The sequence below is a fragment of the Sinocyclocheilus anshuiensis genome, unplaced genomic scaffold, assembly GCF_001515605.1.
Source record: "Sinocyclocheilus anshuiensis isolate Anshui unplaced genomic scaffold, SAMN03320099.WGS_v1.1 scaffold680, whole genome shotgun sequence".
Classification (NCBI taxonomy): Eukaryota; Metazoa; Chordata; class Actinopteri; order Cypriniformes; family Cyprinidae; genus Sinocyclocheilus; species Sinocyclocheilus anshuiensis.
Genome location: NW_015555783.1, coordinates 672775 through 689823, shown reverse-complemented (window position 1 = coordinate 689823; position 17049 = coordinate 672775). Strand labels below are relative to the sequence as shown.

Sequence of the window (17049 nt, the reverse complement as noted above, 5' to 3'; positions counted from 1 at the left end):
GATCCAACAACGCGGAAGTCCGGCTGAGATGACTACACTCTGACATCGCCGTGGACAGCAGTTCTACTGTGGGACAGTCGCTGTGGGAGTTCAGAGCTTTGTTGGATATGAATTTAATCGATATTTAAACGCATTGGGTATGTCTTACTGTTTCTTTGCTCTCTCGGCTTTGTTTACGTGCTAGCGCACGAGAACTGGACACTGATTCATAGTTTTGGACAGATGGTGTTATTGTGCTAATGATTAACCCTAAAATGACTCAAAATGAGTGCTATAAAGCAATATGTGTCCCGTTAAATTGACTTTTTTATCTGACATAAAAGGAATACCTCAATTAAAGTGTCTAAATTGTAAATGTGTATGGATTTCCCCCCCATTTTCCATTTTATGGAATGTTATATTATTTTCATGTATAGATTAATATTTAGTAAGAAAGTAAATAGTAAACTGTCATTTGCTTTTTTTCCAAAATACAGTGACAGCTCCTCTGGAACAACATTTAAGTGATCATTAAGATATCTTTTCATTGATAAAAACATGTTTTGTTAAAGAATATGCATCCATTTATGAATTTCGATTATTATTTAGGCCTACACATTACAAGGGGGAAACCTGCATGCAGTTTAGGGTTGAAAGAACCAAAACGAGCGAACAAAAAACATGTTCAGTTTTCCCCTTTATGTTGTTTATGGCAAAAGAATGTGAATCAGAAATTAGATACAATTACATCCAGATTTGTTACTGAAAACAGTTTGCAATTTCATTTTGCAGACACAAAACCAAGCCAGGTGTTTCTGTCGCTTATTGTTGCACAAAGTGTCAAACAGCACACAATTGGCTGTCTGAAAAATGTTTTTAGGAAAGCATATGCATCTAATTGTATATCATTTTGGATTCATTTTGGCCTACACAATATACAGTGTGCATTCTAGGGTTAAAAGAAATGTACAAACAAAGAAGTATTGTGCCTCATGAAAATGTGATTTTTAAAAAGATAGACAGAACTGTCAAGTCTGATATTTGTAATATGATTAATACTTTTCCATTGGTTAAAAGGGCCAATTATCATTTGGAAAGTTTCTGTTAAAATTCTCTCCAAGAGAATGTTGTTAAAGAAATTAAGTTCACAAAATTACCTCTCAAGTGAAGAATGATTTCCCAGCCACCTAAAAGAGGCTTAAATATCAAAGAAAACATTTATGTTGGACGTTCAGAACTGGAGTTCCCAACTTTTCCGTTCTCAAACGAGTCGTCAGGAGTGTTGAACTTGTTCGCGGTGCTCTGCTGCTCATATATCAGTGTCGTATTTTTGTCCCATTCACAGGTTTGACAGGCGGTGATATTACGCACAGGGTGTGTGTCAGGTGTAGCTTTGTTTCTCACACTCTGAGTGCCGGCTTCGCCTCAATAGGATGACGTTCTTCCGCAGGCTTCTGCGCAGACGACTGCACCCATGGAAGCTGGCCATAGTGGCGTTGGTATTCGTGACGTTCCTGTTTCTGATGCAGCGAGAGGTGGTCAGTCAGAGCCCCCAGGACGAACCCTGGCTCAAAGGGATTGTGGAGAAACGGGACGGCGTTCTTGAGATGGTCATGGGTGCGGTGAATAACTTCCGGGACGCTATGCCCAAGATGCAGATAAAAGCTCCGGTGAGGAAGCAGGAGAGCCAGGGCAGTCTGGCCTGTCTGGCCGGATACTACACGGCTGCTGAGCTCAGACCGGTCCTTGAAAGACCACCGCAAAACCCCACTGCCCCAGGGGCTTCTGGGAAGGCTTTTCACACTGACAATCTGAGCTCATCGGAGCAAAAAGAAAAGGAGAGGGGAGAAGAGAAGCACTGCTTTAACTTGTACGCCAGTGACCGGATCTCACTAAGCAGAGACCTTGGCCCAGATACGAGACCTCCAGAGTACGTACTACCTGTTTGCTTTAGACACTTCTACAGACATTTTAAGGGAATAGTTCACCTGAAAATGAAAATTAGGTGAGAATGTTCTCACCCTCAGGCCATCCAAGATGTAGATGAGTTTGTTTGTTCATCGGAACACATTTGGATAAATTTAGCATTGCATCAAATGCTCACAAGTGGATCCTCTGCAGTGAATGGGTGCCGTCAGAATGAGAGTCCAAACAGCTGATAAAACATCACAATAATCCACAAGTAACCAGTCCATCAATTAATGTCTTGTGAAGAGAAAAGCTGAATGTTTCCAAGAAACAAATCCATCATTAAGATGTTTTAACTTTAAAACATCGCTTCTGGCTAAAATATGAGTCCTCTATCCATAATATTGCTTTCTCCAGTAAAAGGTTGTCATTTTTGAATCAGGAGAGAAATATGCACAGATCAAACACTGTTTACAAGCGAAAACAGTTTGAAACCAATATATGTTGGTGGATTTTGATGAGAGAGGGACTTTTTCACTGGAGGAAGCCTTATTATAGACTGTGGACTGGTATTTTGACCAGAAGCAATGTTTTAAAGGTAAAACACTTTAAGGACTCTTTCTTACAAATATGCAGCGTTTCACTTCATAAGATGTTAATTGATGGCCTGCAGTGGTGTGGATTACTTGTGGATTATTGTGATGTTTTTATCAGCTGTTTGGACTTTCATTCTGACGGCACCCATTCACTGCAGAGGATCCATTGGTTATGCAATGCTACATTTCTCCAAATCTGTTCTGATGAAGAAACTAACTCATCTACATCTTGGATGGCCTTAGGGTGAGAAGATTTTCAGCAAATGTAAAGCATTTTTTTTCATCAGTTGAGGTGTGCGAGTTATTATTTGGATGCAATATCCTTCTCTTTCACTTTTAAATATTCAGGGTTCCCACAGAAATATCAAGGAATTTTAAAACTGTATTTAATAAAATCCAGGGTCATACAAATTTATGAAGTGACTACACATTTTTCTAGTTATGCCTAGCTTTTAATGATTTAATATGATGAATATTGCACTCTGTGAGCCTCATTCATGAAACATGAGCAAAGTAGATGTGCATTAAACTATTCTTGCATAAATTCTTGCATTTAGATCAATAAAACTATTTATGTAAGAATTAAATTATAAGTTTGTTCATGTTTCATAGTAGTCCCTGTAAATGCAATCTTTGTGACATTTTACCTAGATTAAAAAAAAATCAGTACCTAGTAAGCATGACTGTACGACAGGAAAAGTCACGTAGAAGTGGAGATTCATCATTCAAAAAGTGTGGGCACCCTTTAATGTTAAGCTGAAAGAAAAAATATATCTACAAATGCAGTCATGTTGAAACGCAAGTATAGTAAACATTTTAGAAGGTCCTTGTGTAAAACTAACATGCAATAGTGTGATCTGCTTTTTTTTTGCTGAATCACCTTCTGAAGTGGGTTCTGCAGCTCTGGTTATCAAAACTCAATCCAAAACCAACCAAAAATAACATGAGGAGACCACCTTGTAGATCGAAGTGGTAGTATAATTCCATTGCCAGCAGAGAAAAACACACAAATACAATGAGGTCCAAAAGTCTGAGACTATTTGGCCTTTTTCTCATTTTTAATATCTAACCACCTCATGTTTTTAGTATTTGTTATGTGGCATATAAAGTGCAAAATCTAAAGTATGTTTGAAAGGATTTTGAAAAATTTACCAAGAATGTTAGTGTGCATAGAATCTAGGGGAGAATCTGTTTATCTGTCAGGATAATCTTGTCCTCAGACACGTTATTTAAACATGTCTACGCAGATATTGCTACTAATTGCAGACTGAGACAAAAATGAGCTTTTTTCTCTAATTAAACACGTTTGTTCTTGCCCTTACTGCTTTAGTGGGGTGATATACACAAAACCAGAGTTCCTATTGCTCATTGTTATACAAAGTGTCACACAACACACAATTAGGAGTCTGCATTTACTCTAAAAAGGCTTAGAAGTTGTGGGGGAAGTTGTGGCCTAATGGTTAGAGAGCCGGACTCGTAACCCAAAGGTTGCGGGTTCGAGTCTCGTACCGGCAGGGATTGTAGGTGGGGGGAGTGAATGTACAGCGCTCTCTCCCACCTTCAATACCACGACTGAGGTGCCCTTGAGCAAGGCACCGAACCCCCAACTGCTCCCCGGGCGCCGCAGCAAAAAAAAAAAGAAAAATGGCTGCCCACTGCTCCGGGTGTGTGTTCACGGTGTGTGTGTGTTCACTGCTGTGTGTGTACACTTTGGATGGGTTAAATGCAGAGCACTAATTCCAAGTATGGGTCATCATACTTGGCCACATGTCACTTCACTTCCACTTTCACATATTTTCCCCTTCTCTAAATGTGTGTGTCTCTGTGAACACTCAAACCTCAGATATTTTATGGTCAGCAGTAATTATTCTGAAGTAATCTATGACGTCATAATGCGCCACAGTGGTTCTGGAGCTCAGTGTTGTCTTCCCTTAAGCACTGTGCGTCTGTCAACTGACCCTGAGGCCGTCAGACCTCTATAAACATTACAAGATATGTGCACTTTGGATGGGATAAATGCAGAGCACTAATTCCGAGCATGGGTCATCATACTTGGCCACATGTCACTTCACTTCACTTCACTAGAAGGGTGATTGTAATTCATCATCAATTCAACCAAACAGCCACTATGGCTAAATTAATTCAATTTTTAATTGCAAGAAGTAACATACAATAGAAATCTAGTTAAAATAATTGTGTAATATTACTTATGTGCACCAATATAAAAATGCATAGTACTAAACATAAGTATTTTAAGGTGAAATGTTGAATCAATGTTGAACTGATTCCTAATCATGCCGTTTATTAACGCTGTAGAAATATAGATAGAATTCTTTTTTCTTTTTTTTTTTACATAAGTTTAAATGCAAAATGTGTTCATTTATAATCATTGTGATACTGTTATATTTTTTATTTTGCATTAGTTTTATTTTTATATTTTCCATTTTCATTTTAATTGGTTAAAGTTTTAGTAATTTTGCAGTATGTCTTTGTCTTTTTCGTTAGTTACTGTTTTTTTGTCTATATAGTTTTTATACATTTTTGTTTCAGTTTTAGTTATTTTAGTACAAATAAAATTAACAGACACATCTTTTGACTTCAATAATGTATTAATAAATGCTGAAATTAACATAAACTAAGATTAATAACTGTTTTAGAAGAATTTTAATTGTTAATGTTAACTAAATTAACCTATGTTAACAAACAAAACCTTTCTAAAATGTTACCATTATTTTTTTATTCTGTTTTTTAAAATTTTATATTTGTATTGATATTTCAATCAATGTTTATTTTATTTCAAATTAAATATATATATATATATATATATTTATTTATTTATTTTTAAAGGTTTCATCTTAGTCTTTAGGAAATACATTGGCCAACTGGGGACAATATATTGCCCAGCCCTAATCCAGACATTTCACAGACATCTGTTGAATCAATGTTTATTTTATTTCAAATTAAAAATATATATATATATATATATATTTATTTATTTATTTTTAAAGGTTTCATCTTAGTCTTTAGGAAATACATTGGCCAACTGGGGACAATATATTGCCCAGCCCTAATCCAGACATTTCACAGACATCTGTTGAATAAAACATCCCCCCCTTCCCTTCATTTCTCTGTCTGTCTCTCTTTTCCTCTCACAGATGCATCGAACAGACATTCAGACGCTGTCCACCCCTGCCGACCACAAGCGTGATCATCGTCTTCCACAACGAGGCGTGGAGCACGTTACTGCGGACCGTCTACAGCGTCCTGCACACCTCCCCTGCTCTGCTCCTCAAAGAAATCATCCTCGTGGATGACGCCAGCTATGACGGTAACTCACCTCTAGTGCGCACGCAGCCCCACCAGACCGTCCGTGTGTTTTAATGGGCGTCCGGTTTCACTCAAGCAACCCGCTTTACCGAATTCCTGTAGGCCTGCTAACACCCAGCGCTCGTGAAGCAGGTTACTACAGGAAACAGAGCTGTTTGGGAATGTTCTCAGAGGAGTTTTGCTCAGCCGGTGAAGGGGGTCTGGGGTATAGAGGCCTATCAGCGGACTCTTAAAAACAGATCTTTGACAAGAAATGCAAAGAAGAAAATGAGCATTAGAGCAGTGGTTCCCAACTGGTTTTGCTTCAGAAGCCATATTTGGCATTAGACCTCAAGTGGCGACTCAACAAAACACAAAAAATCGCTTGCTTGTTAAAACTGTAATATCTTTACAATCGTATGCTGAAATTTGGTGGTGCGTGAATTTTAATGGTACGACTTTACAATAAGTTCCCATTTGTTATCATTTGGTCATTAACAAAGATGAATAACTACTGTAACAAATGTATTGCTCATCGTAAGTCGATGTTAGTTAATGCATTAATGGATATGACCTTATTGTAAAGCGTTACCATTTAAATTCCAGCAATATCAATACGCGTATGATTTTTCTAAATCAACTAAATGTTTCTCAGCAACTAAACCATATTATGTCCGTAACACAATTGCATGTGGCCATGTCTGGTTTCTTTCACCTTGTGTAGTTTTATTCATGGTTTTTGAGGATGAGGGTGTGTTGCACGACCTGCCAATGACATTTAACTAACTTTGACTGAATGGCAAATGAGTTGGCATCAAAATACCACCACAGAGTTTGATTGTGCGTAAAATTGACAACAACAACAAAAGACATATGAAGCATTGTTTTAAATGTTAATGAGTCTATGTTGATTATTTTCTTTGCTAAATATGCACAATTACACTATTGTCCAATAGTTTGGGTTTTATTTAATGTTTTTGAAAGAAGTATCTTATGCTCACCAAGGGTGCATTTATTTGATCATTAAAAAACAGTAATATTATAAAATATTATTACAATTTAAACGAACTGTTTTCTATGTGAATATATTTTAAAATGTAATTTATTCTTGTGATGCAAAGCTAAAATTTCAGCATCATTACTCCAGTCTTCAGTGTCACATGATCCTTCAGAAATCATTCTAATATGCTGATTTGCTGCTCAAGAAACATATTGTTATCAATTTTTGTGGAAAACGTGTTTTTCTCTTCTTCAGGATTGTATAAGGAATATGAAAGTTCAAAAGAACTTTAGAAAAGAAAATATTAATTTCTTAAAAAAAAAACTTTTTTTTTAATGGTTCTGCACATGATTAGTTGCATTTGATTATTTGCATTTAGCATTGTTTTCACCCTACTGAACAGATCAGAACAGACCTGCTACTATCCATTATGGGTTGAGAACCACTGCACTAGATCTCATCTATCCGTTCCCCTGGTTGAATCACGCAGGGACTGAACTTTCTTGGCTGCACGCCATGCGAGAAATAAAAAGCCAGGGAATTGGCTTTCAACTATTCTTTTACGCTCCCTCTTCTTTTAATTATACCCTCCGTCTCTCTTTCTCAAGCAATCCCAGCTTCCGCTGAGAAAGACCAGTCTTGTGTGTGTAGGTCCCCACCCTCGGAGGCAGCCAAAACCTATAGGACGTCCCGCTGTGCTGCTGTGAATCATTTCAGCAGGCTTAGTGTTGCACCTTTACTCTTAAATGATTCTGAGGAGGATAATACATATTATGTGATATCATAAATCACATGTCTGGGTTGGGAAAGCCACTATTAAACTGCAGCTTCCCAAGTGACTCATAATTTAAAGTAGTTAAATGGTCAAGAAACCCTCCCTGCTGATTAAAAAAAGTGCGTAAACCAGACTAAAGAGGTTTGGCTGGCCTGTTGTGATGGTTTATGAGGATTTTCAGGGACTTGTCAGTTAGTGAGCCTGAGAGACCAGCTTAAAGCCAAGCAAACCAGACTGGTTTAAGTTTTTTTTTTTTTTCCTTTTTCCCAGCAGATATTTTGTAGTGTAGCTTGAATAGTTCAACTTGTAATGAAGCTTAAAGGGATAGTTCACCCGAAAATGCAAATTTTGTCATTATTTAATCCCTCAAGTTGTTCTAAACCCGTAAGAGTTTCTTTCAGCTGTTGAACACAACAGAAGATATTTTGAAGAATGTTGGTAACCAAACAGCTGATGGTCCCCATTGACTTCCATAGGTTGGAAAAAAACACTATGGAAGTCAATGGCTACGTTAATTGTTTGCTTTCCAACGTTCTTCAAAATATCTTCTTTTGTGTTCAGAAAAAAGAAACTCATACAGGTTTGGAACAACTTGAGTAAATGATCATTTTAATTTTTGGCTGAACTGTCCTTTTTAGTACTTCGATTCACTGCTAATTCACTACTATTCAAGTTATTGATTTAAAAAAATGCTAACATGAAGACTTCTCAACAGAGATTCAAATGAATGTGTTTTTTTAAACAAGTTTTGACTATTCCATTGCTCTGCCCAACCAGTTGAACCGAAACTGATTTCAGTTGTGCATAAGTGACACTTTGATTTAGATTTACAGTATGCATCTCTATTTTTAGCTAGTTACTCCTCAGTTCTGTATAATATATAATATTATACCAAAGTGCTAGTCAGTGGCTTTGCCCTGAGGGCTGCTGGGAGACTGCAGACTCATGAAATTAGATATTTATGCTTAATGAATACGTACAGACCCATATCTACTAGATTAAAGGTGCTGCTTGAGCTTTGTCCTGCTCCTTTGCTAAAAGAGTATTATTATGTCTTTTATCCCCGCATACTGAATCTAAAATGTACCCTGACAGAATACTGAATCAGTTTGAAAGAAAAACATTACATTTAATCATACACCTTTTTAAAAGTAACACTTTTGGAAGAAGTTGGAAGAGCACCAACTGTAAAATAAATCTGAAATGTGTTCCAAAACCTATTGAGCAGCCTCGCTGTATGCAACATAGGCAGCTGCCTTTTAAGGGAACATCCAAACTGAAGTGCCTCCACATATGCTTGATGCTTAATAAGCATAGATATATTTGAATAAGCGTAACACACAAATATTAAAAGGGATAGTTCACCCAAAAATGAAAGGATACAAAAATAACGACTTTATTCAACAATTCGTCTCCTCCGCGTCACTCTATAGCACTATTTTGGAGAGTATCACATACGTAAACAACGTATGCAACGTATGTATGCAGATACATTGTTTACGTTCAGATCAAAGCGCAGACAACGTAAACAACTTACTACGTTTCTGGACCTTGATCGTGTTAGGATCCTTGCTGTCTATGGGAGGGTCAGAGAGCTCTTGGATTTCATCAAAAACATCTTAATTTGTGTTCTGAAGATGAACGGAGGTCTTACAGGTTTGGAATGACATTTTTGGGTGAACTATCCCTTTAAATATATACTACTGTTCACAAATATGTGATTGGTAAGATTTTTTGATGTTTTTGAAAGAAGACTCTAATGCGCACCAAGGCTGCATTTATTTAATCAAAAATACAGTAAAAACATTTTAATTATGAAATATTATTATAATATAAAATAATATGTTTCCTATGTGAATATATTTAAAAATGCATTTATTTCTGTGATGCATTACTCCAGTCTTCAGTGTCACATGATCCTTCAGAAATTATTCTAATATTCTAATTTGCTGCTCAGGAAACATTTCTGATTATTATCAATACTGAAAAGACTTCATATTTTTGTGGAAACTGTGATACATTTTTTGTTTGATGAATAGAAAATAAAAAAATATGCTAGAATTTATTCAAAATAGAAATCTTTTGTAATATTATAAATCTTTCACTTCACTTTTTATCAATTTAATACATCCTTGCTGAATAAAAGTATTCATTTCTTGCAAAAAAAAAAACGAACCCCAAAATATGAAATATTTATAATAGCCATTTGTCTCATTTCGTCCACCATCTGGATGGATATTTTAATGCATTCTGAGATTCCCTTCTCCAAGAAAGAATACATTCCTTAGAATTTTGCAAAAAGAAAGTCTAACAATAATTGACTGCAAAATGCACACACACACACATTGTTTTGACATTTCTCTTTCTCACAGAGCGACTAAAGGACGAACTGGATGAGTATCTGAAACAGCTGCACATCGTTCGCGTGGTCCGTCAGCGAGAACGAAAAGGCCTGATCACTGCGCGGCTCCTCGGGGCCTCCATGGCCTCGGGCGAAACTCTCACCTTCCTGGATGCCCACTGTGAGTCATTTTAAAGAGCCAATCACTCCCCCTCAAATGTGCTGGATTCAGGGATAGGGATTGTCTCTTAATAAAAACACACTCTTTATAACAAGCCTGTGGTCAGTTAGAGCTACTCTGCGCTGGAAAGAATCTGATGCTTTTTAATTCCGTCTGAGTTTAGGCTTGTTAAACATTCATGATGTTTTTAAGAAAGTGTTTGTGTCCTCCGCTGGTGTGGTTGACTGGGAGACGGTCAGCCAGAATGCAGAAATGACTCAAAATCGATTTAGAAGACAGTCTTATTTATTCATCTGGGCTGTGTTTATTCATTAGGGTGTTTGTAAGTAAGTATGTTAAGAGGTGATGGTGTAGCCTAAGGCCAGGAATGTACTGGAAGACTTCAAAGTGATTTTTATCATGCAATTCCTGCTTGGTTTGTTTAGGTGAATGTTTCCACGGATGGCTTGAGCCGCTGCTGGCCAGGATAGCAGAGAACTCCACCGCCGTAGTGAGTCCCGACATCACCACCATTGACCTGAACACGTTTGAGTTCATGAAACCCTCACCGTATGGACAGCATCATAACCGGGGGAATTTCGACTGGGGCCTTTCTTTTGGTTGGGAGACCCTTCCGGATCATGAGAAACGGAGACGCAAAGATGAGACGTACCCTATTAAGTAAGAAAACACTCTGGTTTACAATAAAGAACAGTTCACCCAAAAATAAACATTGTTTACTCCTACAATGACTTTCCAGACCTTTTGAACTACCCTTTATAAATGAAAATGATAGTTCCGGTCCTTGATTCTGATTGGTTGAGCCGCGTTCGAAGCTGTTGTAAATTACTCTACAAACATACACCTTTGTTTACTTCTGTGTGGTGCTCTGCAACCACTTTATTGGAACCACAACTGTTTCTGAGGAACTACAGTTTGGTGGAAGAATACTGTTTTTATTTATATCATTACAGTTTATTTGCTCTGTTTTATTTTGTGAAACCTTACTACGTATATGGAATAACTGTTTTATAAAAGCAATAAGCCCCGTGAAGCCGTGGTTTACAGTGAATTTATAACAGCTTTGCGTCGTGCCTAACAACGCCCCTTAGCTGTTATAAATTCACTGTAAACCACGGCTTCTTGGGGCTTATTGCTTTATTGAAAGGCTCACCAAGGCTGCATTTAATTGTTAAAAAAATTGGTAAAATCAGTAATATTATTACTATTTGAAATAACAATTTTCTATTGGAATATAGTTTAAAATGTAATTTATTCCTGTGATGCAAAGTTGAATTTTCAGCATCATTACGCCAGTCTTCAGTGTCAGGTGATCCTTCAGAAATCATTCTCTTTTTGTGTTGAAGGGAAAACATCAAATTTTAATTTTTGGGTGAACTATCCCTTTAAGTGGAAGAGAAAATGTCATACAGGTTTGGAACAGCATGACTATTCTTTAAATTATTTGACTAAATAGATTTGATAATACTCAGGCGCTCATTGGATTTCATTGATTGTTTTCCATTAAACGATTTCATTATCCATGCACAGTGCACACACAAAACACACATTTCAGTCATTTTCTGTCTAATGAAAAAACATTCAAAGAAACATTCTAATCACATTTGCCCTCGCAGGACACCAACGTTCGCAGGAGGATTGTTCTCCATTTCCAGAGATTATTTCTACCATGTAGGAAGCTATGACGAGGAGATGGAGATTTGGGGAGGAGAAAATATTGAAATGTCCTTCAGGGTGAGTCAAAAATTCGTTTTGCACACATCTTTTATTCGATCTTAGCACATGTACAATACGGTTCAAACGTCTGGGGTTGGTAAGGTTTTTTTTTTTTTAAAGAAATTTTTACTTTTATTCAGCAAGGATGTATTAAGTTAATCAGTAGTGACAGTAATGACATTTTTAAATGTTTAAAATTTTGTTTTTATTTCAAATAAATATTGCTCTTTTGAACTTTCAATTCATCAAAGAATCCTGATATGTAAACCCACAGTAAAGAAAATATGTATCACTGTTTCCAATATATATATATATATATATATATATATATAAACAGCACAGCTTTTTTCTGTCATATTAGAGTGATTTCTGAAGGATCATGTGACACTGAAGACTGGCGTAATGATGCAAAAAATTCCGTTTTGCATCACAAGAATAAATTACATTTTAAAATATATTCAAATAGAAAACAGTTCATTTATATTATAATATTTAATAATTTTACTTTTTTTTTCTTATCTTTTGATCAAATAAATGCAGCCTTGGTGAGCATAAGAGACTTCTTTCAAAAACATAAAAAAAAAAATCTCACTGACCCCAAGCTTAGTGTATATCGATTAAGTCACATTTGAATGAAGTAAGACTTTTCTGCACTTGATGTCATGAATGAAACACTTTTAGAGATTCACAGCAAGAAAACTATATTGATTGCATTGGTGTTCAAGTTCTGTTTGTTCATGTGCTTGCTTGGTAGATAAATTCTCAAGTTATTTGAGAAATTATTAAATTTTATATTACATTAGGACTTTTGTGAACTTTTTTGATTGGTGATGCAAATGAATTGTTGAGTCAGAATTTTGAATCAGTTCATTTAATTAAACTGATTCATGGAAATGAATAAAACTTTCCAGCTCTATACCATCTCAGCTTTAAAAGTTTAAATCAGTGACTATATCAAAAGGAAGGATCAAAAAATGACTTTAATGACACCGTTTTTATTTTAATATTTTGGCCATGAAGTTTCCTAAAGTCTGTCTGTGTTTGAATGAATAAAGCTTCTGTTTCTTCTCATATTAGTTCACATCCTGACCTGCTGCTCTCGTCCTTCAGGTTTGGCAGTGTGGCGGGCAGCTAGAAATCATCCCCTGTTCAGTCGTGGGCCACGTGTTTCGCACAAAGAGTCCGCACACCTTCCCTAAAGGCACGCAGGTGATCGCTCGCAACCAGGTGCGTCTGGCTGAGGTCTGGATGGACGACTATAAAGAGATCTTCTACCGGAGGAACCAGCAGGCTGCTCAGATCGCCAAAGAGGTACAGCTCCCAGAAATCATTTTTGTAACAAAAGCAAAATTGCAGTTCTATTAAGATACTATGATGGATTTAATTGGAGCTATAGTATGGAGCAAAGGGTAGTGTGCTGCTCCCAGCATATGAAGAGCTGTCTCACTCCTGTTACTGCTCTACTGTCCTTTCAAATGAAGGCAAAAAATAAATAAATAAAAAACTTTTCATTTAAAAAAACGCTGATAAAATAATATAAAAAAAATGTTGAATAAAAATTGTATTTGTTAAAAATTATATATGTATATTATATTATTAATATATATTCATCAAATGTATATGGGTAAAATATACATTTAAAATATACATTTTACGTTCAAATGTAAAAGGGTAATGAACAAAATAACAATAATAATAATAATAAAACAAAGTATATATTTAAAAATGATTTTAAATAAATAAATACATAAAATTACGTTTTATTTGTTTCTAAAATAAATTATTACATTTAAATGAATTTTAAATGATTTAATATTTATCATTACTGTTTTTAAATAAATTATTTAAATAAAGTCTTATATTGAGATAATTTACTACGTATTTTATTATATTTGTGTATTTTATTAATACTTTTGTATTTTATTTGCATAATTAAAAACTGCCACACAACAGTTGTGTTACACAAATTGGTGTTTACCTACGATTGTTTTTACACAAATAAAATTATTTAAATAAATTAGACAATTAATTAAATATTTAAATAAAGCTGTACACTGAGATAATTAAATTTATTTAATGTATGTTTTATTATATCTTTGTTTTATTTTATTGACATAAGTCATTAAAAATGCCTTATGTTGTTACACAAATAGTTTTTTAAATAAAATTAAATACAAAAATTAACTAAATAAAGCCTTATACTGATATAACTTTAATTAACTAAATGATTTATTTTATGTTTTATTATATTTTTTACATTTTATTTACATAAATAATTAAAACTGCCACCCTACAGTTGTGTTACACAAATTGGTTTTGCCTGCACTTGTTGTAATGGCATTGTGGAGTTAAGAGTCTTAAGGCCTTTTGCCAGGCTTTCATCGTGCTGGTCTTCTGCGACCTAAACCACAGAAATCCCTTAACATTCTCAATGTGTAGCCAAGACCTGCTGCTGGTTCATAAGCGTAGACAGACAGCTTTAAAGTGGAGCCTTAGACAGCCTGTGGGCAGCTTTAATATGAGATTCAAAGGCAGTTTCTGTAATGAAGCTACCGTCTCTCTCCACAGCGCTCTTTTGGAGACGTCTCCAAGCGTGTAGATCTCCGGGACAAACTCCAGTGTAAGAGCTTTTCCTGGTATTTGAAGAACGTCTATCCAGAGGTCTTCATGCCTGATCTCAGCCCGCTGCAGTTTGGCGCGGTGAGTGTGTGTACAGTGGCTGGGACGTCCCTGAATTTCTCAGGTGTTTTGTCTGGCCGCTGTGGTTTCCCGGAGAAAGCCGTTCTGTAAAACCTTGTTTTAACAGCTTTCATGTTACGACACCGCAATCCCTTCCATTTCCTCCTTCAGCCCTCCTTCTGTCTCCCTCCAGATAAAGAACGTGGGGAAGGAGGCCTGCTTGGACGCGGGAGAGAGTAATGAGGGAGGGAAACCTCTCATTATGTACCCCTGCCACGGGATGGGAGGAAACCAGGTAATTGGAGCAGGAACAGATTGTCCTGTGTGAATGAATCAATGGAATTGATAAAATGACATATAAACCACTCTCGTTTTGGTACATATAAATAATAATAATTTAAATCAAGTGAAAGTGATTTATTATTTTCTTTTACTTAAAGGAACATAATATATAAGCTATAAAACTATACAAATAGTCCATACAATTTGAGCAATATATTAAATTAAATTCAATTAATTAATTATATTATTTATAATTTAAATCAGATGAAGGTGCTTTTGAAGTACTTCTTTTATCTTATTTTATTTTTTATTTCATTTTATTTTCCTTAAAGGAACAGTAAAAAAAAATAGTCCATACAATTTATGCACTCTATTAATTGATAATAACAATTTTAATCAGATGAAGGTGCTTTTGAGGTATTTATTTTATCTTGTATTTTATTTTATTTTCATTTAAAGGAACAAAAAATAGTCCATACAATTGCTTTTGATGTTTTATTTATTTATTTGTTACAGTATCAGTAAAAAATAAAAAAAACTGTCCATATAATTCAAGCACTATATTATATAATATATTAAATATCAGTTTATTTAATATTATGTAATAATTTAAATCAGGAGAAATTGCTTTTATTTATTTATTTATTTTTTTTTCAAAAAGGAACGGTAAACAAAAACTGTACAAAATAGTCCATACAATTGCTTTGTATGCATGTATGTATGTATTTATTTTCCCTTACAGGAACAGTAAAAATTTAATAAAAAACTGTCTATACAATTCAAGCACTGTGTTATATAATATATTTATTACAATTTTAATATTATATAATATTTTAATTCAGGTGAAGTTGATTTTATTTAATTTTATTTTCAGTTGTTTGCAAATCGTTTTCAAAGCGTGCTGTTTTTTGAACACAAGCATAAATGATATTTGAATGATTTTCTATGGGTGCATCTCAAATATCATTTTAATTAGTTCCCTTGATATGTTTTTCAGAAGCTCTCAGAGGAGTTTCAAACATTTTTATCTGTTTAATGAAATGTCATTTCTCTCCTCTGCTCGTACAGTATTTCGAGTACTCGACCCATCACGAGATCAGGCACAACATTCAGAAGGAGCTCTGTTTGCACGGGACGGATGGAGTCGTCAAATTAGAGGAGTGCCAGTATAAAGGTCACAACACCATCACAGGACCTCAGCAGAGATGGGAGCTCAGAGAGGTAGAACGCTGGAGCTCTCGCTTTCTCTCTTCTTCACAAGCCTCTGATCTTTAGACTCAACTCCAAAACAGCCCGAGGCCGTGCTGTGTTCCTCAGCTCACCCTTCTCTAAAGCCAACATTGTCTTTAGAGACTTGTCATCTCCTGTTGTGCTTGTTAATGCTCGTTCTGATCAAAACTCAAACACTGATTTGCAATATGTCTGGCTTTGTTGCAAAAACTAGTGCGCCTCCTTGCTGTTTGCTGTTTACAGAGACAGCTGCTTTCTAAGGGAGCATCCAAAGCATCATGTGACCTTAAAAGTGATAGATTTGGAGCAACAATAATGCAAAACTCTAGCAAGCATAACCAAATATCGAGTAAAATACACGCCAGTTGATATATATATATAATTCAGTAAGTTTTTAAAAATGTTTTTAACAAAGTCTCTTTTGCTCATCAAGGATGCATTCATATTGTTTACATAAAAAACAGTAATATTGTGAAATATTATTATAAATTAAAATAACTGTTTTCTATCTTAATATATTTTAAAATGTAATTTATTCCTGTGATGCAAAGCTGAATTTTCAGCATCATTTGTGTGTGTGTGTGTGTGTGTGTGTATAGAGCTAGAAATACAGCTAGATCCAGCTACAAACTAAAAATAAAAATACAATTTATGGAAATTAATTTGCCAAGTTAATTGAATTAATTCAAAGTACATTGTGATGCAAAGCTGAATTTTCAGCATCATTACACCAGTCTTCAGTGTCACATGATCCTTAAAAAAAAAAAAGAAATTTGTTATTTGCAAAAAGTAAGTTCAATTAATGAAATATTGAAGTCATTTTCTGCTCTAAAATACTTCTGCATTTTTTGTATAATTTATTTAAAATCCTTGCTGAGCTAGAAAAACAGCTAGATCCAGCTACAAATGGCTATATTTATATTCAATTTATGGAAATTAATTATATTGTGAAATTTTCTGTCTTGATATATTTAAAAATGTAATTTATTCCTGTGATGCAAACTGAATTTTCAGCATCATTGCTCCAGTCTTCAGTGTCACATGATCATTCAGACA

General features: G+C 35.2%; 1 protein-coding gene across 1 annotated transcript in view; it reads left to right on the top strand.

Annotated features, from left to right (window-relative positions):
• Positions 1–17049, top strand: part of LOC107674781 (polypeptide N-acetylgalactosaminyltransferase 3-like) — a 20426-nt gene continuing 3377 nt past the window's right edge. Inside the window, exons 1-10 of the mRNA XM_016468884.1 lie at positions 1–137; positions 1325–1909; positions 5639–5811; positions 9937–10086; positions 10512–10746; positions 11703–11820; positions 12913–13113; positions 14371–14502; positions 14675–14776; positions 15832–15984. Of these exons, the coding sequence (XP_016324370.1) occupies positions 1413–1909; positions 5639–5811; positions 9937–10086; positions 10512–10746; positions 11703–11820; positions 12913–13113; positions 14371–14502; positions 14675–14776; positions 15832–15984 (1761 nt within the window). The 5' untranslated portion in view covers positions 1–137; positions 1325–1412. The remainder of the gene's footprint in view (positions 138–1324; positions 1910–5638; positions 5812–9936; positions 10087–10511; positions 10747–11702; positions 11821–12912; positions 13114–14370; positions 14503–14674; positions 14777–15831; positions 15985–17049) is intronic.